This window comes from Symsagittifera roscoffensis, chromosome 6 (genome assembly GCF_963678635.1).
Source record: "Symsagittifera roscoffensis chromosome 6, txSymRosc1.1, whole genome shotgun sequence".
NCBI lineage: Eukaryota > Metazoa > Xenacoelomorpha > Acoela > Convolutidae > Symsagittifera > Symsagittifera roscoffensis.
The window spans coordinates 12,893,797-12,918,060 of record NC_087067.1 but is presented as its reverse complement, the minus strand read 5'-3'; the positions used below and the strand labels follow the sequence as shown (position 1 = coordinate 12,918,060).

The window sequence follows — 24,264 nt, the reverse complement described above, 5'->3', positions numbered from 1 at the left end:
CGCAAATTCGCAACATGAATTCATTCGGTTGCGCAAAGTCGCGCAAATTGCTTCGGTCGCGCAAAGTCACAACACCCATTTTCAGTCGCAATGGTGGCAACATACCTGTTTTAGGTCGCGCAAAGTCACAGCATATCAGTTTTGGGTCGCAATGGTCGCAACATAAGTCCCCGACCTCGACCCGGGATCTACTTAACAATCTTTCTCTTTCTTTTTTTTGTTCAATTCTATTGACAAAATATTGCTCCTCTCACTCTTGCATAAGATCAAATGTAGCCCTCTTTTCAGTCCGGCTGTTTCGACATACATTACGAGGCCTAGGCATGCAGGCGACACTTTTTTTTTGTTTCGCACCCTTTCGCAACATATCTATTTTGAGTCGCAATGGTCCCAATCTACCCATTTTGATTGGCTCGGGTTTCGGTTTTGTGTTTGACCAAAAGAGCTATTTTTGACTACAGATTATGGGTTGAAGAACATCTCTGTGATCACTTTAACCCGGGACGGGGAGATTAAAGTGAGCCAACGCTCAATGGCTTAATGAATAGATTATGCTTATACACGTTTTGAGTAAAACGAAAGAAGCCTGTTTTCAAAATCGCTAGAAATCAATTAGTAATTTGAACACTTTTAAATTATTTTTGTCGAGACAGTGACAACGAAAATGGCAGCGACTCATAAAATCAAAATGATTAGTCATCTTACCATTACATTGTTTTGTACTGCATAAATTCGGTGCTTTCTTTTCTTAATTGAATTTGCATAATTCCAATTCGTGTTTTTGTCGCCTCGGCTATTACTGTAGGTATTATTATTTGTATCCTAATTTGTCGTTTGTTTAATTTGCGTATTGTGTCTTATTTATCCGTCCTCTATTAAGACTTTTACTACCACGCCAGATCATCTTATCTTACGAAGAACGCTTCCAATAATACACGTACTGCAGTTCTTTTCGTATTTCGTATCCCATTTGTATGGTTAAATACGCATGGAAAAGAAATTCAAGTCCAGTTTGCCATTTTAGTATTTCGGCTAAAGCAGTTTGTGAAAATTAAAAATAACAAACTCAATTTTTTCCCCTTTTAACACGACATTCAACTGTGGAATTTTCTTTTTACAGCATTCAAATTGAAGAAAACAGGTAGGAGTTCATTTAACTTTTCCATACGCTTCTTTGCTATTGTTCATAGTTCATGTGAACAAACTATAAGTCCGTTTGCATAAAAAAAATATGGAAGAATAATAAATGATTAGGAAAATTCCGAATAATTGGGTGAGAATCATATATATTTTGGCAATAAATTGTTTTTATTGATAAAATACCTGCGAACGAACATTGAGGTTCAAACTTTGATCCAAATTTGCCGTTTTGTGGCAATTTTTGACCTAAAAGTTGGCGTTTAAACACTTTAGTGATTAGTTGGTTCTTTTGGACCTATATGATACTGAAAACTTACAAATGGGGCGAGTTATGGCCCCAGAAGGCTGAGAAATGGCCAGAGTTGGGGGTTCGGAGGGTGAGGGAAAAGGTGAGGGGGGTTGGTTGGGTTCGGCTGGGGTTATTTGGTTGGTTTGTGAACTGAATTGAACAACCGGGACTATGAAGATAAATTAGAGTGACCTGTAGAAAAGAGTAGAGTATATGCAAGCATAAGACCACGACGTATCTGAATGCGTCGAGTTAGAAAGTGATAGTTGTAGTAAAATAGTAGAGCTTGTTTTTGCGGGAAAACACTCATAGAAAGAAAATCAGATAGAGCGAGTAACTACTGTCTGTCTATACTTGCGCTTGCAAACCTCCCGGATGTAATATCTGAATTGCAGATTACGGTACGATTTGCGAATATTTGAAAAGTATCGAGAGACACCACACACGTCCAAATATACTATTGCGTCGTAATTATTGCTAACACACGCTCAAATAGCACAATCGCCAATTCAGCTCACGAATTGCATTCCAACCATCAATAAGGCGGCATCCCCTTTCGCAAGACTCGCCCCCACAGGAAAGAGGCTGGGTTGTTAGTCACTCGCACGATCGGCAAATTTCGCCTAATCTACACAGAAAACAACACACCAATTTCACTCAACCAACGTTTGGAACGCCACACAAATTGACTGTAAGTTTGCTCTTCGCCTTTTTAATTATCATGACATATTTAACAAATGTGGTGAAAAACCAGCGCATTTTTGTTCATCATGACAGCCAGAACCACATTGTATGTAAAATTGTATTTGTGAGCCGATTTTAACCATTTCTTAATTCGGTTGAAAGTGTCAAAGTTCATCTGAATCACCAAAGCTGAGAGGTAAGAGGAACCTTTTCACCTTATTATATTGTTGTTTTTATCTGTGACCTTCAATTAATTTGGATAGAGAAATCCAAAAATCGTCTCATAAAACCTGAGTCGCTAAGCCTTTATTTGAGTCTAATAAAAGGCGTACAAGAATCGAGCTTTCTCATCAAATGGGTGCTAATGTCCTGCAAATGCCCGCCGCCGATCCAGCAAACATTGGAAAAAAAGGCATGCCCTAAGTTCAACTCCTTTCAGCTCCTACCCGCACCCCCCCCCCCTCAACTCGCAGTCCAGCGCTCGCTGGATCTTGCATGAGCACCACGTCTACCCGCCTCTGAAAATTATGGCTGGCTAATGACCATTTAGGCCCATGGCCATCTAGCCTATACAGCAAGCTCGGGTTTGCAGCCATTATAGATCGGTGCTAAAATTGCTAAATGTTGCGGTTCCAGTGCGGACTAAGGGGTAGATCACAGACAATTCATGTGTCAGATCGCAACGAGAGTCCAGTCATTTCAAGTGAAAAATGTCGAGCTTTTAACACACCCAGCCCGATTGCCCAAGATTAGCCAAAAATTTGGCTTAATTGTGTACAAATTATCATGTTTTTTTTTTCAATGACTCACCACGATTCCTCGATTTAACGAATTACCCGTCCCCAGTCCAACAACCCATCAGTTTAACGACCTAACAGTTGGCTTCAATAAGGCTACAAATCATATTAAATCTTGTTTTTGAAATTTTGTTGTGTGGTAAGCAGATTTTGGAAAGCAAATTGAAAAATTTTGTCAATTTTTTGAAGGTTTGTTTAAACTTCCGAGCTATACGGAAGCGACAATATATCCTAGCTTGGCGGACATATCTGCCTCGTGGTTCGGTTTTTTTTTTCAAATATGGACTTGAGTCTTCTCTGGAAGTACTTTATAAAACGCTCTCCGCCGTCAAAATTTAATAGTGGCCCTAGAAAAAAAATTTTTTTTTTTCAGTCGGTCAAATATACAAGTAAAAATGAGCAAAAATCTTGTCTATTATTAGAGAGTCCAGTAGTCAACGAGGAGAGGCGTCCTTATGGCGATTAGATTTATTCTAAATTACTGGTTTAGATATAACTGGGATTTTCATTACAATTCAATTGCTGTGGTAAGAGTAAAAGTTTACTGAAAGAAAAGGGTAAAAGCTGCCTAAGTCATTACTCAAGCAATTAATTGGCACCATTATCTTCTCTCATTAAATCAAACTAAATCGCTAGTCTCAGAATTAAACTCGTTTCTCGCCCGCTTAGCTTGATTCATGTTGTAGTAGTTTTTAAAAAAAAATATCATGGTTTAAAGTTTTTCGCATTGAAAACTGGATAATAAATGTACATTAGCCAGCTCTACCCAGGGTTAGTTATGGCTTGTTACAAATTTCAAAAAAAGGCAAAGTAGAAAAATGATCAAATTATTTGAAAACCGAAAAGTGATGATCAAAAGTATTTGGATACCGAAGTACGAGTGTCTCTTCGCGGTAGTATCTACGTCATGCCTCACAGCATGGCTCAAATATTGTACAAACCTTCTGCAATAGGAAAATTGTTGCCCATTTCGTGTTTTTAATCAGGGAACGGAGAAAACCAGCGACCACGTTCCCCTACTATTCAGTTCGATCAATCAATAACATCCTTCTCTTAAGAGCCGGCATAGATCGAACCCAGGACCGCTGTACATCTGCCCTATCTGTGTTAAAAATTAATGAGAGCTCACAAAAGCGTTTGGTGCCACTTCGGCGGATGGGTGCACCTCTCTTGCACTACTGTCAAAACTGCTCTTACTGTCAACATCAAAACGACTACACCAAACCAAGCTAACCAACACCCAAAAAACAAGCCCCCGAAACCAAGCAATGAAGAAAACGGCTGCAAAGAATTCAAACTCCTACAACTAAATGAAGTGGCCTACGCCCAAGACTTAACAACATCGTTTACTTCATGGAAACCAACAAAATACCTGTTGCAGTCCTTCATGAAATCAAACTCCTTGATAAAGCCACCTGTAAAGCACCTCCAGGCTACTCAATGTTAACTAAGAACCGTAACCCGGAAAAAGGTAAGGTGGAGGTTTGAGGTTTGTCTTTCTCATTTAAAACAACGTTGGGCATTAAGAACTTGAAATACCAATGAACCCTCAAGACCCACACATAGAAAACTGCGGAATTTTAAAAAAACCGGGACAAAGTCACAAAAACCTAATTAATGTTTACATCCCACCACACTCAAGCTGCGACTATTAAATCAACCGCATATATACACCGCATCCATAAATCAACTATTCAACGATAAGGATTCTCTAATAATCGGTGATTTTAATGCTCATAACCATCTCTGGTTCTCTGATTTTGAGGAGGATGCAAAAGAAACTGCACTTGCCGAAGAAATAGATGGCTCAGACCAACTAGTCTTAAATGAGAATGTCCCTAATAAAGTAACCTCCAATTGCGTAAGTTCATCCGGCATAAGGCTTGCAAGCGCCAACCTTGTGATGAATATTAGCTGGACCACAGAGTCTTGCCTTGGCTCTGGTAATCTGGCATATTTGCTAATACTAACTTTTGATGTCGATCTTGTTGAACCAACAAAAACAAATTTAATTAACTTCAAGAATGCAGACTGGAATGGATTTCGCGATTCTTCTGAATTAGCTTTTGGCAAATGCAGATCACCCAAAACAGTGGTTGAAAAAGAAGCTAAATTCCGCAAAGTTTTGATAAAGGCAACCAAATGGCACATTACACATGGCCGCATCAAAGAATTCAGACCATACTTTCCAAAACAAGCTGCAGAGCTTTATAAGACTAGAGACGAACTTCAATCAATTAATCCTGGGGACCCTAATTTTTCCCTGTTGAACAAAGAAATCGATGACATTGTGAATAGACACAAACGCAGTAAAAGGATTGAGTTTGTTAATGCCGTCACCCACAGAGGAGTTAGTCACAAACTATGGAAAATTGTCAATTCCTTAGCGGGCGAATCAGCTGACAACACACAAACCAACCGATAAACTTCAATAACAAACCAGTTTATGATTCAGAAATGTGGGTCAATCACTTTCCTCAGCAATACAGCCCTCATCCGCCCTTTCCAAATAAAGAGAAACAGAGAACTCTCCACAGATTGAAAGAAATTCGTCATAAGTTCTAATAGTTATCCCACAGGTCGTCACAAACAAAATAAAACTGAACAAGAAAAGCAAAGCTTTAGGGCCCGTTAATATCGCCGCTCTTCATCTTCACTATCACGGTGATAAAGGGTTCCTTACTTAAATAATATCACTCACTCTCAACTACTCAATCATTCCGCAAAACTGAAAAGTCTGTAGACTCTTTCCCTTACTGAAACTGGGCAAAAGCAAAGATGAAGCAAAAATCTACTGACTTATAGCCCTCTTATCCCCAGTAGCGAAATTGATTGAAAGAATCCTGCTGGATGACTTCAACAACAACCCACTAGCAGATCATCAGCACGGATTTCGAAAACAAAGGTCAACAAACAGTGCCTTACACTCCATAGCGACTGTTATAACAAACGGACTAAATCAACTTCTTCCTCCACACAGGACACTCCTAGTTGCTTTAGATCTTACTGCAGCTTTGGACACAGTGGATCACGGTATCTTTCTGCTTGATCTTGAAAAGTCGTCTCTTCCAAACAGCACACAAAGATAGATTACATCATTTTTACAAGGTGGGGCAACTTATGTTGCATTAAGAAGCGAAAAATCAAAAATGCGACGAATGAAACAAGGTGTACCTCAAGAAGGAGCCTTGTCGCCAATTCTGTTCAATATTTAAATGTCATCAATGCCCCTTCCATGTGTTGAAAACACCATAGGAACCACATATGCAGATGACATTTCTGTCACCACCACTGGTCTGAAAACCACTAAACTTGAACTAGAGGTAATGCCCTATCTAAGTACTCCATACAATTGGCTTCAGAAATGCAATTTAAAACTGTCTGCAGACAAATGTTCAGCCCATTACCCACTATTCAAAAACCTAAAATTCTAGGAGTCACCTTTGATAACCCGTTTACTTTCACTGAACACATTACCACAGTGATAAATAAAATCCAACCACGCAATTACTTACTGAAAAAGGTCTCAGGCACAAGCTCGGGATGCAGCAAAGAAACTCTAAGTTTTACATATAAGGCGATTGTGCGTATTTTCTGAATTACCCAGCTCCTGTATGGACAACTTCAAAAAGTGATTCTCGCTGAAAAGACCTTCACACTTGACAAAACACAGAACTTAGAATTGTGAAACTCAGATACTGCCTGCAAAAGAACACAATGAAATAATGAGCAAACATTTTCCAACCGGCTGCCATCAACGAGATCAATGTGATCACCACACAACCAAACACAGCCCGATGTCGAGACAAAGAAAACCAACCCTTGCCGAAAAATACTATGGCAACATCCAAAAACTTTTTGATGAAAATGAACACCTAACACCAGATCAATACCAAGTCGCTCCTGAAACAATTCATTCAAATGAGGTGAAAAACTACGTTACCAAATATCGCTCTAAACTGCTGGGCTCTCAAACTCCAGCAATAGTTTCGGAAGAAAACAGGCTTCCCAGAAGTTCACGACGTACTCTTACTCAACTCAGCTGAGGGTATAGCACACAATTAAATAACTATCTGTCGAGATTGGATAAAACATCAAAAACAACTGCCCAAACTGTAACGCTAGTCCGCACGACACACCACCTCTTCAACTGTCCATGGAAGCCAGCATCCCTTAAACTTGACGGCCTGTAGAACAACTCCGTTGCAGTCGCAAAATGGCTCAACTTACCAACATAACGGGGTACATTAGGAGTTTTTCTCAGTTCTCCGCCTTAATTAAAAACTGCCTGCTGAAACTAGGCACGGGAGTTTTGCTCGGTTCTTCGTACGAAAAACTGCACCCCTAGAACGAGGTTTACCCAGTACTGTCGGAAGGAGGCCTTCCTGCTCTTAGCGAACCCTGGGAAAGCCACAGCTACTGTTTAACGGACGAGACGAAACTAAGTATAAATCTGAAAATAATTTGCAATGAAGACACGAATTGGACGACCTCTTTTTTCAGCTACAAACAACAACAACAACATCATAAGTATTTGGTTGACATGGCTCTGGATGTTGCGCTGGGGCGTCTAAGATAGCAGTTTTCGTACGGCGATTGTTTCAATGAAAAATACGAAAAGAAGAAAGCAAAATTTCACAAGACTATTTTATCGAAATTAATTCAAAATGTATGTATTATTGTGAATTGGATAGTTTTCATTGACATTTTTTTTCTAAAAATGAAGTTCTTGCAATATTTCGGAAAAACATCAGGATTTTTACTGAAATCCCCAATAAAATTGCTGTGATCAGTTATGAAAGGCAAGAAAGTAATAGTCGATGAAGTATTATATCATTTCAGTAATAAACGTTTTTTGTCGAAAATTAATTGTTGACAAGGAAATAAAAAAACCATTCACTGTTTTTCAGAAAATTTTTGTTAGCACAATTCTAAAATGTTTTTTAAGAGGCCAGTAGCATCGAATGTTTTTAAATTTTTTTTGCATCTCATATTTTCTGATATTTGATTTGCTTTTCACGCTTGCAATTAGCAAGCGTTATCAAATCGGATTATTTTTTACGTGTTAAAAACTAGTTAAACAACATAACTGAATAATTTGGGCAGGTTTCATTTTTGCAGCATTCAGTTTTGCTCCAAACATGCTCAATTCCGCGAAAAGTCAAATTTAACTACTGGTCACGATAAATAGTTGACGGCTAAAATCCTAGGGTCGGATCCGGTCTGCACCTGTTTTTTTTAAACCCAAAGTTTTTAGTATCACAAAATCATCGGCCTATCATCTGCTTGCTTATGTTTTATCGGCTTATTTGCTTACTTGTCTTGAGCTTTAAGCTAATTTTTTTGTAAGTGAAAGTGTTTTTATTTTTTTTTTCGCTTAAAAGCTTTCTTTGGCCTAAATACGCGAGGTTTGTTGTATCGGCTTATGGATCTATTTTTGACAGAAAATAGATTGTCATCAATTTGCGCGTTTTCGAAAGAGAAGGGCCGTAATTTAAAGTTTCAGAACAAATTTAACCATTCATTAGCAAAATCTTTACTTGCAGCTCGATTAATTTTTGTGATTTTTTCGCCGGTGGCTGTGTTGTTGGACATGCTATCCTCAAATTGACCATCATTCGAGACAAAAAAAATAAATGTTTTTACTCTGATTTAATTTTTTTTCAATGTTTAGCATCGCAAGTGATGCAAAGCTGCTTTTCGCCTGTTGTAATTTTTTTGAAGTTGCTGTTGTTGATTCACAGCAAGCTGATGGGGTAAGCGATCCTTATGACTCCTTGTAAATTATCATAACCATCTTTTTAAATTTTGGGAATCTCAATAACTGCCAGCACGGCTCTTTTTTGGCTTTCAAGGCAACTTTTTGAAAGGCAAATTTTTGGACACTTTTTGGAAAGTTTTGTCCAAAAAATTCCGTTTTTTCGGCGCGCACTCCCCTTCAAAATTAAATTATATTTGCGCCAAAGGCGCCTTTAGAAAGTTTTAGGGTTGATCGGCCTAAAATGGATGTCATTAAATATTACCCAAGGGGGACCATTTGCTTGGTGAGGGGGGCGTCCGCTCCCCCTCCCAAATCCGCCCTGCTGTAGGTCCTTTTTGAGAAGATTTGGTAATAAATCGAATTACTAAATTGGAAAAGAATTCTCAAATTTATCATTGAAGTTAATTCTGAAATCTTAAAAATGGTTTATAAAGAAACTGATGCTGAATTTCATGTCAATTTTAAAAAGCCTTATTTTGAAAATTATTTAGATTTTAAAGAAGTACCGTTTCAAAATATAAAAACAGAAATTTAAGTCAGGAGATTGAAATCCCTATTTATCTTGGTTCAAGTCGTATCTTTATTTTAAAAATAGTTGCATTTTCGAGAATTTGTGTTCTGGTAATTTCGAGAATGTGATTTCAATTTCTAGGCATGTTGGGGCTAGTTTTCATGACAAAAAATTAGAATTCGTTAAAAAGGTAACTATAATTTAAGGAAATGCTCAATTCACTTGCCAGAGCAATAGACTTGTAATGGGGAACTAGGCTTTTTGCCCGAACGCAACTTTTACTAATCTGTAAGAAAGTTTTTGCTTTATTATGGAATCTCAACCTTTTCCAGTCCCATTCCACTTGGTCTGTTGGAAAAGCCCGCGTTTTTGGAGCCGAATGCATAGAGATCCAATCTCGACCTTCCTTGTTTTTTCTTTGTATGAAATGATTAATTTTCTGATAAAATTTAAATTGTCGTTATATCGTTTTTTTGTCAGCATAATTTCAAAAGCATGGATTTTTTCTTTTTTTTGTTATAATTGCAAGTCGTTTTGTAGTTTCTAAATTAACAGCTCTGATTTTGAATTAATTTATTTTTTTTCGCCTAAATGGTTTTGGTTCATTTCATATTGCCTCAGTCATCGTATCTTTTGTCGTTTGACAAGCAGAACTACATTTTAATGGTTTTAAACGTTTCAGGAGGCTTGTAAGAGGGTGGGTGTCTTCCAAAATTAAAACAGAATAGTTCAAAGTTTTAATCGAAACGATCTTATTATGGCAATGTTGGCTAACTGGGTACTAGTAAAAATTATGATTGCTTTTTATGCGCTGTTGACTGAGTTTCTCTTTGTAGTTTTAGTTCGATTGATTTTTCAAAGCTTCATAACTTAAGTTTTCTCTCATCTTGAAACAAAAAGCTGTTTTGTTGAAATGCTACTGTTTTTATTAAAGAACTCAGTATTTGGAGCACTTCCAGAACACTATAGAGACCCTATTTTGATCAAAAATTAGCGCCTCAAGCAACTTTTTGAAAGGCAATTTTTTGGACACTTTTTGGAAAGTTTTGTCCATAAAATTCCGTTTTTTTTCGGCGCTCGTCACCCCTTCAAAATTAAATTATATTTGCGCCAAAGGCGCCTTTAGAAGTTTTTACGGTTGATCGGCCTCAGATGGATGTCATTAAATATTACCCAAGGGGGACCATTTGCTTGGTGATGGGGGCGTCCGTTCCCCCTCCCAAATCCGCCCTGCTGTAGGTCCTTTTTGAGAAGATTTGGTAATAAATCGAATTACTCAATTGGAAAAGAATTCTCAAATTTATCATTGAAGTTAATTCTGAAATCTTAAAAGTGGTTTATAAAGAAACTGATGCTGAATAGTATGTCAATTTTAAAAAGCTTTATTTTGAAAATTTTTTAGATTCTAAAGAAGTACCGTTTCAAAATATAAAAACAGAATTTTAAGTCAGGAGATTGAAATCCCTTTTTATCTTGGTTCAAGTCCTATCTTAATTTAAAAAATTTGTTGCATTATCGAGAATTTGTTTTCTTGTAATTTCGAGAATGTGATTTCATTTTCAAGGCATGTTGGGGCTAGTTTTCATGACAAAAATTTAGAATTCGTTAAAAAAGGTAACTATAATTTAAGCAAATGCTCAGTTCACTTGCCAGAGCAATAGACTTGTAATGGGGAGCTAGGCTTTTTGCCCGAACGCAATTTTTACTAATCTGTAAGAAAGTTTTTGCTTTATTATGGAATCTCAACCTTTTCCAGTCCCATTCCACTTGGTCTGTTGGAAAAGCCCGCGTTTTTGGAGCCGAATGCATAGAGATCCAATCTCGACCTTCCTTGTTTTTTTCTTTGTATGAAATGATTAATTTTCTGAGAAAATTTAAATTGTCGTTATATCGTTTTGTCAGCATAATTTCAAAAGCATGGATTTTTTCTTCTTTTTTTTTTGAACATTTTTTGTTATAATTGCAAGTCGTTTTGTAGTTTCTAAATTAACAGCTCCGATTTTGAATTAATTTATTATTTTTCGCCTAAATGGTTTTGGTTCATTTCATATCGCCTCAGTCATCGTATCTTTTGTCGTTTGACAAGCAGAACTACTTTTTAATGGTTTTAAACGTTTCAGGAGGCTTGTAAGAGGGTGGGTGTCTTCCAAAATTAAAACAGAATAGTTCAAAGTTTTAATCGAAACGATCTTATTATGGCAATGTTGGCTAACTGGGTACTAGTAATAATTATGATTGCTTTTTTTGCGCTGTTGACTGAGTTTCTCTTTGTAGTTTTAGTTCGATTGATTTTTCAAAGCTTCATAAATTAAGTTTTCTCTTATCTTGAAACAAAAAGCTGTTTTGTTGATATGCTACTGTTTTTATATAAGAATTCAGTATTTGGAGCTTTTCCAGAACACTATAGAGACCCTATTTTGATCAAAAAATTAGCGCCTCAGGCAACTTTTTGAAAGGCAATTTTTTGGACACTTTTTGGAAAGTTTTGTCCATAAAATTCCGTTTTTTTCGGCGCGCGCTACCCCTTCAAAAATAAATTATATTTGCGCCAAAGGCGCCTTTAGAAGTTTTTAGGGTTGATCGGCCTAAGATGGATGTCATTAAATATTACCCAAGGGGGACCATTTGCTTGGTGATGGGGGCGTCCGCTCCCCCTCCCAAATCCGCCCTGCTGTAGGTCCTTTTTGAGAAGATTTGGTAATAAATCGAATAACTCAATTGGAAAAGAATTCTCAAATTTATCATTGAAGTTAATTCTGAAATCTTAAAAGTGGTTTATAAAGAAACTGATGCTGAATTGTATTTTAATTTTAAAAAGCTTTTTTTTGAAAATTATTTAGATTCTAAAGAAGTACCGTTTCAAAATATAAAAAATAGAATTTTAAGTCAGGAGATTGAAATCCCTATTTATCTTGGTTCAAGTCGTATCTTAATTTAAAAAATTTGTTGCATTTTCGAGAATTTGTGTTCTTTTAATTTCGAGAATGTGATTTTATTTTTAAGGCATGTTGAGGCTACATCGTTAAAAAAAGGCAACTATAATTTATGGAAATGCTCAGTTCACTTGCCAGAGCAATAGACTTGTAATCGGGAACTAGGCTTTTTGCCCGTACGCAACTTTTACTAATCTGTAAGAAAGTTTTTGCTTTATTATGGAATATCAACGTTTTCCAGTCCCATTCCACTTGGTCTGTTGGAAAAGCCCGCGTTTTTGGATCCGAAGGCTTAGAGTTCCAATCTCGGACCCTCCTTGTTTTTTTCTTCGTATGAAATGATTAATTTTCTGAGAAAATTTGAATTGTCGTTATATCGTTTTTTTGTCAGCATAATTTGAAAAGCATGAATTTTTTCTTTTTTTTTAAACATTTTTTGTTATAATTGCTAGTCGTTTTGTAGTTTCTAAATTAACAGCTCTGGTTTTGAATTAATTTCCTTTTTTTGCCCCATTGGTTTTGGTTCATTTCATATTGCCTCAGTCATCGTATCTTTTGTCGTTTGATAAGCAGAACTACATTTTAATGGTTTTAAATGTTTCAGGAGGCTTGTAAGAGGGTGGGTGTCTTCCAAATTTAAAACAAAATAGTTCAAACTTTTAATCGCAACGATATTATTATGGCAATGTTGGCTAACTGGCTACTAGTAAAAAATATGATTGCTTTTTTTGCGCTGTTGACTTAGTTTCTCTTCGTAGTTTTTGTTCGATTGATTTTTCAAAGCTTCATAACTTAAGTTTTCTCTTGTCTTGAAACAAAAAGCTGTTTTGTTGATATGCTACTGTTTTTATATAAGAACTCAGTATTTGGAAAACTTTTCGTGATTTTGTCGGTTTCGCCAAGTTCTCTAACAGTTTCGAACTATGTGCACGTGATTTTTGAGATAAATGCAATATTTATTCTTAGTGTCAATGGACGCACTGAAGACACTTACATAGGTCGTGATGATTTTTGTTTCTTATTAGGCAAAAGTTTTAGTATGTTCTAATCAAGTTTGATCTTTGTGCGGTTTGATTTTTAATATCAATTCAAATTCATTTGATAAAAAGAGAGCAAACTGCGATCTCCAATTACGAAAGCAAAAATAGCGCAAAAACTTCTAGTTTTGAACTTGGATTTAAATTTTTAGATTTTGCAGCGGAATAAAAATGTTCTTATTGGTCCAGGTTTTTTTTTAATCAAAAAAGTGTCAATCATAAATTGTTCTCAAAATTCATAGAGTTATAAGACTTATTTTTCCTTTGAATTTCAAAGTTTTTCAAAAAGTATGTCAGTAATTTTTTTTTCGATTTCTTTGCTTTCATTGGCACTTTTCCAACTGTCTGTAGCTTATTTTCAAATTGCATATTTCAAAATTTTGTTCTCAACGTCGCATATGATCGAAGCCGTGAATTCGAGGAAAATTGGATGAAGTCACTTATCGCTCTCTGCGATATTCTAAGAAAAGCGACTAAATATACAGTATTAAAGGGTTTATTTAGGATTCAGTAAAATAAATTTCGCACCCACATTCCCCCTCCCCCTCCCAACAAAAAACTAATGCGCAGCAACCGGTTCATTTGTTTCGGCACTAATTGAACTATTGAACTACTCGCAGTATTAAAGGAATATAGATAATTGTTTACAAATTTGAGTACATTACAAAGCTAGAGTGTAATTAAATGGAGTGTTTTTTCAAATTTCATTTTAAACTTCTTAAGGTCAGCGATGATTTTAAAAAAAAAGATGTTTTAAGTCAGTCATAACCTCCCATATCTTCGACATAATTGTTAGCGTCACTGTACCTCAAAAATAATGTATAGTGACACCGAAAGATGTCCTTTTGACTAATGCAGGGGACCCGTCTAACATGTTTGTCTTAAATAGATATGGTTCGTTTTATGTCATTAATGTTTTTTACGCCGTTTCTCATCTAAGTTGGTGTTCATTGAAAATCTGGAAAATTGAAGAAAATTGAGCCAAGCGACCAAAATTTGTTCCAATGCATCAAAAGTTGAGTTTTTTTCAATACGCTTCGTTCTATCAAAATGGGCACGGTGTACCGAATTTTAATTTTTTTCAAAAAACGCACGATTATAATTGGCTTCTATTTATTTAGGCGCGGAATAGTTGAAAACGAAGTCATCGGTAGACAATCTCGTTGACCTTATTACAACATAAGTTCAACAGAATCTACCAAACGACATAACTGTTGGATTTGGATAGCTGCATTTGTCCGCTCAGCTCGTTTTGCATTAGCGCAAATACTCATTCAATCAATCGACGAAACAACTTCGTTCGACTTTTGGCACAAACTTACTCATAGTTTCGTGTCTGCACAGCTGAACAAGGTCTGAACAAAATGGTAGTTTTGACTGAAAAAGAAACGGCCGCGGTTGTGTCAAATATCCCAAACAACTTAGCAAATGGCAATGGAAACGCCAATACTCTAACTAATGGGTCAGATGATCACGGAATAGGCGCTGAGTTGTCTAGCACCGAAGCTCAGAAACCCTTTCAGATGAAGCGAAAGCTCCCAGATGATAGCCAATTTACTACGGACGGCGATCCAAAAAATCAGAAAACTGAAGACGGCAGTCGGTATGTTTGCGTTTTGTCTTCCATTATTTTACCAAAGTTATTCAATAAAATTTACTCGGTTTTAATTTAAAGGCCCCTCGGAAAGAAACCCTGCAATCAAAACGGAAACCATGAAGTCATAGCTGAAAAAGACGTTAAACAGGAAAATGGCGACATCATTGGAGAAGATCCTGTCGAAATTCATGGGTCAGTGCTTAAGTTTTCATTTTCTAATTCGTATTGCTTCTCGCCTCAAATATTCTAGCTTAGCAGAATAATCTTGACTTATTATTGGGGTGACATATTTCGACTCTTGAGCTTATAAACTTGCATCATTTAGGGGATACTTTACTTAAATGCAACAGCAATAACAATTTGAATTCGTTTCTCATAATTCAATATTTCTCTCATAAATCACTGTGAAAATTTAAGTCATAAGTTCAACCCAAAACAAAACCCCTTGGTCAACAGAACGATATCGGTTTACAGTTCATTGAAGCATGGTAATGGTTTTCGACCTTTGAAAACCCACTGAATATTATATTAAAATGTCGCCGCTAATAGTGTTGCTGTTGACGCTTAAATGGTGAAAAGAGGCAATGACGTCGGCAGCCCTTTTTCTGATGACGTTTTTTTGCAGGTCATGTGGTCCTTTTATTCTTTTTTTCTCAAGAGAGTTAAACTCGGTGCTTTGGCCATAATCTCATGTGAACACAATTTATTCGGCGTACATGACTCAAGACATCTAAATATACTACATACAATTCTATCGATCAGCTGAAAATCGAAAATGTTTTGTCTTTTTATCACATAAAAATATTAGTGTGCGCCAATTTTTTGTTCACTCATGTTGGATGAACAGCAAATGCATAAAATATCAGCATCGATTTATCGGTTTTTGTAAAGAGCATATGCTATACAAAGCATGCTCGTACCGTAATGAACCATGCAATACACTGCATAAAGGTTAGCATGGGTTTCCCCAAAGGTTATTTCCACCCTTATTTCTCCACAGGTTTAAACTTAACTTGAAAATAGGGACGTATTTTTCATGTTATTGGTGGTATCTCATTTTGGTGCCATTTGTCTTGGTTGATGAACGAGAAGAGCTCATACAATACTTTTCACATAAATTATGGGCAAAGGTTGCTATGTACTTCAGGAATTTTCTCACCCATCTTTTTAGTGAAATCTGAGCACGTTGAAGTTGTATGAAGTAAAATTTCAGTGCTTAATATTTTTCTCAAACAATTGACAAAAGGTACCCCGTCTGTTTTCTAGTTTCAGCTGGACACATTCGTGTTAATACTTAGACCATTATTCAATCTTGGCTTACTTTCATTTTCCTTAGTCTCAATAGATCCTATCATAAAAAAACTGGTTTGCAAAGTTATAATTGAGATCAAATGTTTCCAATCTGAATTCAAGTCTGTTATCGGCCTAAACTTCACAATTCTAACATAGGGTTTAGTAAAATAAAAGATGATAACTAATAATTGGTTAGAAAAAATGTTTTTCAGTAAAGTTTCTTCTGAAATATGGAATGTAAAGGCTAGAGCTAATTATTCCAACTTTCGAAGAAAGAGCCGGAATATTTGTGTTTGGGGTGATTTCTTCGGACAAATTTCAACATTTAAACTAGCCATTTTAGGTGGATTTTTTAAAAGTCATCTGAAAAGTATTGATGTTCTGAGCTCAAATTTGAAAAAATAAATTATCTGTGATATTTTTCCTTTTTAGTTAATCTATGGGCGTTTGAAAAAAGCCCTTTGAGACATTTTAACGCGCAATATGTGCAATCTATACATAGTTTATACGTGCAATAATACGGCTCAGAACTCATTCCTAATTAAATGAATTCTTTTTATTATCAAAATCTCTGGAAACCACAAAAAGTGTCAAAATCATTAGTAATTTATTTACCTATTTTAAACGAGTCAGACTTAAGATGAGACTGTCAAAAGGAAAAAAAAACTTTTGGTTTTCCAATGGCAATGTTTTGACAATTCGAAATCGCAACTTTAACAATTAAGGCAAGAGTTCAAATAAATACGGTAATGAAGATCGGGGCGTTCTAGAGGGCTAAAGTACAAGAAGGCTGAAGGCTAAAATTTGGTTCAAATTGCTGTAGATCCCCGTTTGAGAGCATTTTAGTTTCTTTTCAAATTGAGCTTACTGAATTAATTTTTCGTTTGCTTGAGATTCAGAAAAAAAAATCAAGTTTTTTTTGTTACTTGCTGTAGTATTTGCTTACTTGCATAAATTTAAGACGACATTTCAGGGGAGTTATTAACAGTTGATGAACGTAGTTCAGACTCTTATATAGATTGCGATAGTTTTTTTTTGGGAAAAGTTATAATTCGTTGAGGCTCAAATGTACTTTTTCCAGGTTTGACTTTCGATTTTTTTTCAGTTAGGTTCATTTCTTTTGTTAAAACGAAGGCAAACGCCACTATCCAACAGCAAAAAATGTAAAGGCCACGAAAAAGGCGATCGGATTCTAGTTTTGAAAATGCAATTTAATTTTGAGATTTCGCTGCGAAATGAAAATTTAACTTATTGATCCAGTTTTCTCAAATTAATTTTTATCAAAAAAGAGCCAATGATAAATTGTTCTAGAAATTCAAAGAGTTTTCAGGGCATCTCTTTTTCCGTTTGAAAGTTGAAATTTTTGCATAAAACAAGTTTTCTGCTTACTTGCGTTAATTGACTTTTTTCCAACTGTCTGTTGGCCATATTTCGTTTCTTTTGATTGATGCCGACAGCAATTTAAGTTTTCATCTTTGCCTTCTATGGGGTTTCGTTTTTGTTCTGACCATGCAAAGTGGCGAGCAGTTTTGTGCGAATAGAGTCGGCTTATAATAGGTTTATTGTAGTAGTCTTTTAAATCAAGTTAAGCCGTGAAATTTTAATTTTGTTTCAGCGAAATTAGTTTTTAAAATGTCTCTAAGTGTTTTGCTTTAATTACTTTAGTTTGCTTGCGGTAACTAACACGCTGCACGGCATATACAGTTCTTAAATTCCATTATGGTCTCCTTAATTTGCTAAAATTTGAGCCGATGAAATGACAATCAAAAATGAAAAAATCAAAGACGCTCTAAAAAACTTAACAACAATTTTTGAGGGCGATTGGAGAGGTTGATCTTAAATTGAACAATCTTGTCTTTCATAGATTGTGATTCGGTCTCTAATAATCCTACGTTATATAAATAGAAAGATGACATATGATTAAAATAATCCCACGATCTCAAAGTCGACACTCAATAAGACGGAAATCAAGAAACTTTTGACAAAAAAAAAATTGTAAGGGAAGGATGCTGAGGGTACTCGACAAAGTGCCAACATGGATGGACCACCTACATAGGAACTACGAGTGCACATTTACCATTTCTCATTCTACCACTGTTAGGATAGTTGTTTGCGGAAAAAAGTCTGGTACTCGATTACATTACACTTGCTAATCGCAAGAGTTATTGAATGATTAAAGAAAAATTTAATTGTCCTCATAGGAATTGTGATCACAGTTCAAGGAATTTGTCTTTTGGGAGGCCTAAAAGAATAATTAATGCTACAAAAATCTCCGGAAGATGTTTTTTGTCCATAGCGTTCTATAACGTTCCTCTAGCGAAAAAATACATTTTGAAGATTTTTTGCCTGTAGCTTATTTTTACTACAAAGGTACGTCATACAAGGTCGAGTCATATATCCTTTGGAAGGTTACGTAGCAGCAAGTGGACAACTGCGTTATTATACTCGCCAGTGGGTAGACAAATACTATATTAATCAATAAGAATCCGGAAGAAGAAAGCAATTGTGCAAAAAAGAGTATTAATTTTTTTTGCGTATGTTTGCTCTTAAGATTCGATGAACGTAGTTCGGACTGTTATATAGATTGTGATGATTTTGTTTTCGGTTTTTTTCAGGAAAGTTTTAAAATGCTGTAATAACAAAAGAAGTGGTTTCTACTTATAAATGCACATATGAATGACCTGTATTATATATGCACTTTTTGAGTTCAAACTTTTCCTAATAATCCAGTTTTCTCAATTTGGGTTATTTTTATCGAAAAAATGCCAGCCATAGTTTTCTCTTGAAATTCGAAGAGCTTTAAGGCCATCTACTTTTTATTGTAAAATTCGTAAGTTTAAGTTTTTTTTAAAAAAAATATGTCGGTTTTTTATTTCTGTTTCTTTGCGTTCATTGACTCTTTTCCAACCATCTGTTGGCTTTTGTTTTATCTCAATTCTGATTAGTTAATATAGTAGTTGTCTACTTACACCCGAGTTTGAATACGCGTTTTTCTATTTACAGACCGCACTCCCCTCTGGAAGCGCTTTCGGTCGTGATACGATTCGTATGAAGTTTCGTTTTAACCGTTGTCACCAATTTAGAGTGAAGAGCTGATGAGTTCACTCTTCACTGGCGACAGCGAAGAGACTACAAAATTCTCGTCTAAGTTAATTAAGCTGTTTAAGAGTAATGCACGTAGTGAGTACTATTATATAGGTCATGATGATTTTTTTGTTTTTTTTTCTGGAAAAAGTCTTAAAATTTGTTCACGCTCAAGTTTGACTTTTCGCGGTTTGACTTGTGATTTATTTTTAATGACCAATTGAGCTATCTCTACCCCCCCTCGAAGCAAAAACTGTATAAAGCTACAAGAAGACGTCAGCAAACGCAAATCAAATAGATGGTTATTGTGTTCGTAGCACGCTATCAATTGACTGACTGAAGTTTATGTTATATGAGTATTGAGAAAAATTTTAAAAAAGAAAAAATCGAAATTTATTTCTAGATTTTTTTTTGCAAATTTTTGTTTGGGCGACCATTGCCTCAACGAGCAAAGCGACTTACCAGGGTTGGTGCTCTAGCCTTGTATCTGAATATCAAAAACTGTTCTCGCAGCTCATTAAAACTGCTTTTTTCCATTTGGGACAGAAAAAAGGCGCTTTCTGCAACTAAAGTCGTCTCAGTTTCATTGATTCTTTTTTCAAGCTGAATTTAACTTTTGAGCTTTGATATTGTAAATTTTGGCATTCCACTATCGTTGAAGAATCTGATTTCATATCATTCAAACAATTTTGAAGTGGTTATAAACATGTCTCAAGTACCTATTGAGCTATCTCCCCCCACCCCCACACGAGAATGGGGGGGGGGGGATTTCTCAATTGATTCCATTTCAATAATTAAAAGGAAGGCAAACTCCAATATCGAACAGCAAAAGTGTAAAGGTCACGAAAAACGTGATCGACTTATAATTTCGAAAATGGATTTTCGAAATCAGATTTCCCAGCGAAATAAAAGTTTTACTTATTGATCCAGTTTTCTCAAATTTGGTTAATTTTAACTAAAAAGTGTCCATCATAAATTTTTCTACAAATTTAAAGAGCTTTAAGGCCAAATATTTTTTTTCTTCGAAACTCAAAAGTTGAAGATTTTTGAAAAAACAAGTCGCTTTTTTTCAGTTTCGTTGTCTCATTACTCTTTTCCAACTTTCAGTTGGCTTTGTTAATATATTGTCCCTGTTGATTAAGTATTTGTTCAGCTTTCCCGTACTATTTATATACTCTCTTGTTTCATACACATCTTTGTTTTAAATTAACCGCTGATTCGATCTAATACGCGAGTGATACTCTCCAAAGACACTTATGCACATCCTTCAAAAAGTACAGAAGTTGTTTCTGAAAATCGGAAGCAAATTCGAGCTCGCTTGTTTCCGTAAAGTAATTAAAAACAAAGTTAGACGCTAAAAATTTAAATGCAGTGAAAAAAGCGCGCCGAAGAGGTTGCTGTAATTCTAGAAAAATGCAAGAAGTTAGGTGGGAAAGGTCTGAAATAATATGTTAGGTGCTTTTAAACAATTTTTCATTATTTTGATGTGGTTTCAGGGACGTTGAGGAAAAAACAGATACAAAAGTAGACGAAAAGGAAAAACGCAAGATTGACGCTGCAAAAATAAGAGCCATGTTGATGTTGGAGGAAACGAATTTGCTGCTTCTGAAAAAACTAAAGGCCTCTCAAACGCCGAAACCAGTCCCCTCACTCCCCGCAACAGCCGCCGCGGCATCATCAACAGCCGCCGCAACTGGAAGCAATAATTCAGTGGTGTCTGAACCCGCAGCGGGTCCGAATGTAAACTCGTCTGCTCCAGGATTGGTGAAGCAACTTCCCAAAACGCATGTTCCTTCAGTGCAGAGCAATGTGGTGAGTAGTGTGCAAAATCATGGCAGCGCTAATCATCAGACAAGTGTACAGCTTCAGCAACAACAGAGGCTGCTTGAACAGCTTCAACGATCGGACCAGATGAAAATGGTTGTAAATCAGCAAAATCAAATGGCAAAACAGCAGCATCGAGCAACAGCTATCCCTACTGCCGCCAACCCACCAGTGCCGAGTGTGAACACCAATATACAACAGAGAAACAACATGTCTGCTCAGATTCCAAACAATGTACCGAATGTAACCAAAGGAACCACTGCTAATGCATTGCCGCCCAATGTTGTTCCATCGGGACTGTTTAGGGGTCCACCCCCAGCTGTGACTCCCGGAACTACATCAAATACAGTGCCGACTCATCGAAATTCAGTGCAACAACAGCCGACGGTTCGTGTGGACCCAGCGGCCGCGGCGAAACGTGAACAAGCGGCAAAGTTAGCGCTGAAGAAGCAACTTGAGAAGACATTGTTGCAAATTCCCCCTCCCAGACCTCCGCCGGCAAATCTAGACTTCCTGGTGTGGCCGACTATCGAATTCCTGTACCTCACAGGTTTGGAAGAGACTGTTGAAAACGTGCTCGTGAACACTTTGATGAAACCAAGCAGTGAGAAGAAAAAAGATGGAAAGAAAAAACTTCCACTTCAGTGCGCGCAATGTCAAACCGATTTCACAACTGCCTGGAAACGAGACTTGGACTCGGGTAAAGTGATTTGCGAGCAGTGTCTGGTGAACAACAACAAAAAAGCGGTAAAGAAAGAACACACAAACAGGTTGAAGTTAGCAGTAGAGCAGGCACTGCAGCAAGAGAAAGAAGTTATCCAGAAGTTGAAGGAAGAGGAGAGAAAGCAAACACTAGCGAGTCAACAAGCAGCCGCAGTCAGAGCTCAACAACAACAACAGCAGCAGCAACAACATTTGACGCACAATCAGCCAAGCAACAGTGTCAGTGCTGTCGCTCAAACCATCGCAAACCAAAATGGAACCAACCTTCTCTACGGGCAGCATTCCAAGCAGCACCCGCCTCTGTTCATAAACCCAACACTAGGTGCAGCCCCTGCCGTTTCATCAGCGAACGTGAACGCCAGACCAACAGTGCATCATACGCAACAACATTCAGCACCCAAGGGGCGAATTTTGAACCCAGCACCCGGGGGAGGTCGAATTTTGAACCCAGCGCCAGGAGGAATGAGGAAATACTGATGCTAGTTTTTTTTTCTCGAAGAACTAATCAGTTAAAATTGTTATCAAAAACTGAACTGCACTGTAGAATTTGTCGCTTAACTTTTTGTATTAAACTAAACTGGAAAAAATCTGAAGCCTCCGATAGGAGTTATTTACTTGTTTTTTTTTCGGTGTTTCTCAGCCCAATAAATCTTACTGTGAGTTACTTAAAACGATTTGGTGCTATTCATCGATAAAAAAGAATTGCAGATCGACAAAAAAAGTATTAATCATATTAATAGCATTTTTTCATCCAGAATGACATAAACTCACGAATCTATCAATCAATTAGCTACCGCGCTAAATTATATTTCAACCTCTTTCGTATTTTGAAACTTGTCGCTTTATTTAAACGTCTCTTTGTGGATCAAAATGTTGGTGATAAAAGTTACCCGATATGTTTCTGCTGTGAAGGTGCTTAAAACTGATGTTCCATCATTCCAAAAAAAGTTCATAATTCTGGTTTATTCTTTAATTGTGGTTAAAACATCTGATTTGATTCATCTAAACTCCAGAAGATTTTCTAAATCAAATTTTGGCCAATTGGTGATACCATGATGTTATTGTTTACTCTCTTCATTTCAATAGTTTTGTATTGCTGTAAATTCCGAGAAGCAATATCAAAACATATTTAAACCGTGTCTTATTCGGCATGCTATCCCCCCTCCCCAAAAATGATCCTTCATATCTTCTAGAACCAAACTGAGTTGCAATTATTACATGCATTGCTCGCCACACACTTATAATCATTGTCAGAATTTAATTTTTCAACCACGCCACTTTTTTAAGTGTAAAGAATGTAGTAAAGACAGACCTCCAAGTGGTGCGTTTGTTTTTTTTTGCACTGATTTTCGTAAATCAAATTGTTGTCTTGTGCATTCTACAGTATTTGACTCATGATCTTATTTCCAAACTGAAGATATTTTTTTATCCAACAGAAGTGAAAACTAGCACGAAATACTGAAAAGTGTGGATCGGATAGAATTATTGAGTACCATAAGGACCAGTAGCGTATTAAGGGTGGTAAGCAGGCGTCGGAGGCTCCCTTCCCCTCAGGGAGTCGACCACCTGCTCATTCAATTCGCCCTACCGCTTCAAAAAAAGTTCTAGATCCGCCCCTGATAAGAACAGTTCTTGGTCCTTTTCTGTTCAATGTACACATAACAAAAACCAAAGAAACTCAAGTATTGATTAACATAGTACATGTATAATTTTGATTTAGTGATACAACGTCTATCTTGATCATCAAACAATAATAAAGAATCTGGAATATGCAATGTCGCTTCTTTCACATCGTGATTGCCATAATGTAAAGCTAAAAGTCAGTCAATTGGAAAACATAACAAGACTGCTCGTATCAGGGCGAAGCCTTGAATGTTCCGACTGCCTTTTAAGGTTTATGGAGCAGTAATAACATTTAAAAAATCAATGAAATAAAGCAAAATGAAAAAAAAAAATTCTAAAATTTGAATTTTTTTATGAAAAACATCCCCCCACACGCCATATAAAGTACAAAAGGATAGATTTCGCTCCTTGTAACAAAACAATTATGGCAAATAAGCTTCTTTTGACCAATTTGGAACAATTTTTATGGTGGATTAACTCTCCGTTTACGCGTTAATAGCGCGAAACATATCGCGCGTTAATTGTCCCAGATTGGCCAAAATGGCATACTTTAAACCCCCGTAACTTTACAAAAAACAATCACAGGTGAAATATCTTTTCAAATTTGAGCTCAGGACAACAATATCTTTCGAATGATATAAAAAATTCTGTCAAAAATGGCTTGTTAAAAAGTCGAAATTTGACTGAAGAAAAAAAAACCCAATACGAGCACAAATATTCCGTTACTTTCGTATCGAAAGTCGGAACAACAAGACTACTCGTTTCAGAACGAAGTCCTGAAAAATCCGACTGGGTTTTAATTTTTATGGACTAGTTTTAAATAATTGATAAAAATTTCAAAAAAAAATTCAAAAATTTTCTTTGGATGTTTTTTTTTTGAAAATAATCCCACACACACAATGTTAAGTTGAAAGTGATATATTTTGAATACAGCTAAACTTTAAATAGGCCAAAAAGCATTCCTCAAT

At 36.4% G+C, this 24,264-nt stretch overlaps 1 protein-coding gene across 2 annotated transcripts; it reads left to right on the top strand.

Annotated features, from left to right (window-relative positions):
- The first annotated feature begins 819 nt into the window (after positions 1-819).
- On the top strand, positions 820-22,945 carry LOC134847906 (transcriptional repressor p66-beta-like). Of its 2 annotated transcripts, none has more exons than XM_063865173.1 (4): positions 820-1,141; positions 14,274-14,755; positions 14,828-14,941; positions 20,623-22,945. In XM_063865173.1, the coding sequence occupies exons 2-4, from the start codon at positions 14,517-14,519 to the stop codon at positions 22,148-22,150; spliced, it is 1,881 nt and encodes a 626-aa protein (XP_063721243.1). In that variant the 5' UTR covers positions 820-1,141; positions 14,274-14,516; the 3' UTR covers positions 22,151-22,945. The 2 variants fall into 2 exon arrangements, with proteins under 2 accessions (XP_063721243.1, XP_063721242.1); XM_063865172.1 differs by lacking the exon at positions 820-1,141 and adding an exon at positions 1,623-2,120.
- The last annotated feature ends 1,319 nt before the right edge of the window (positions 22,946-24,264 follow it).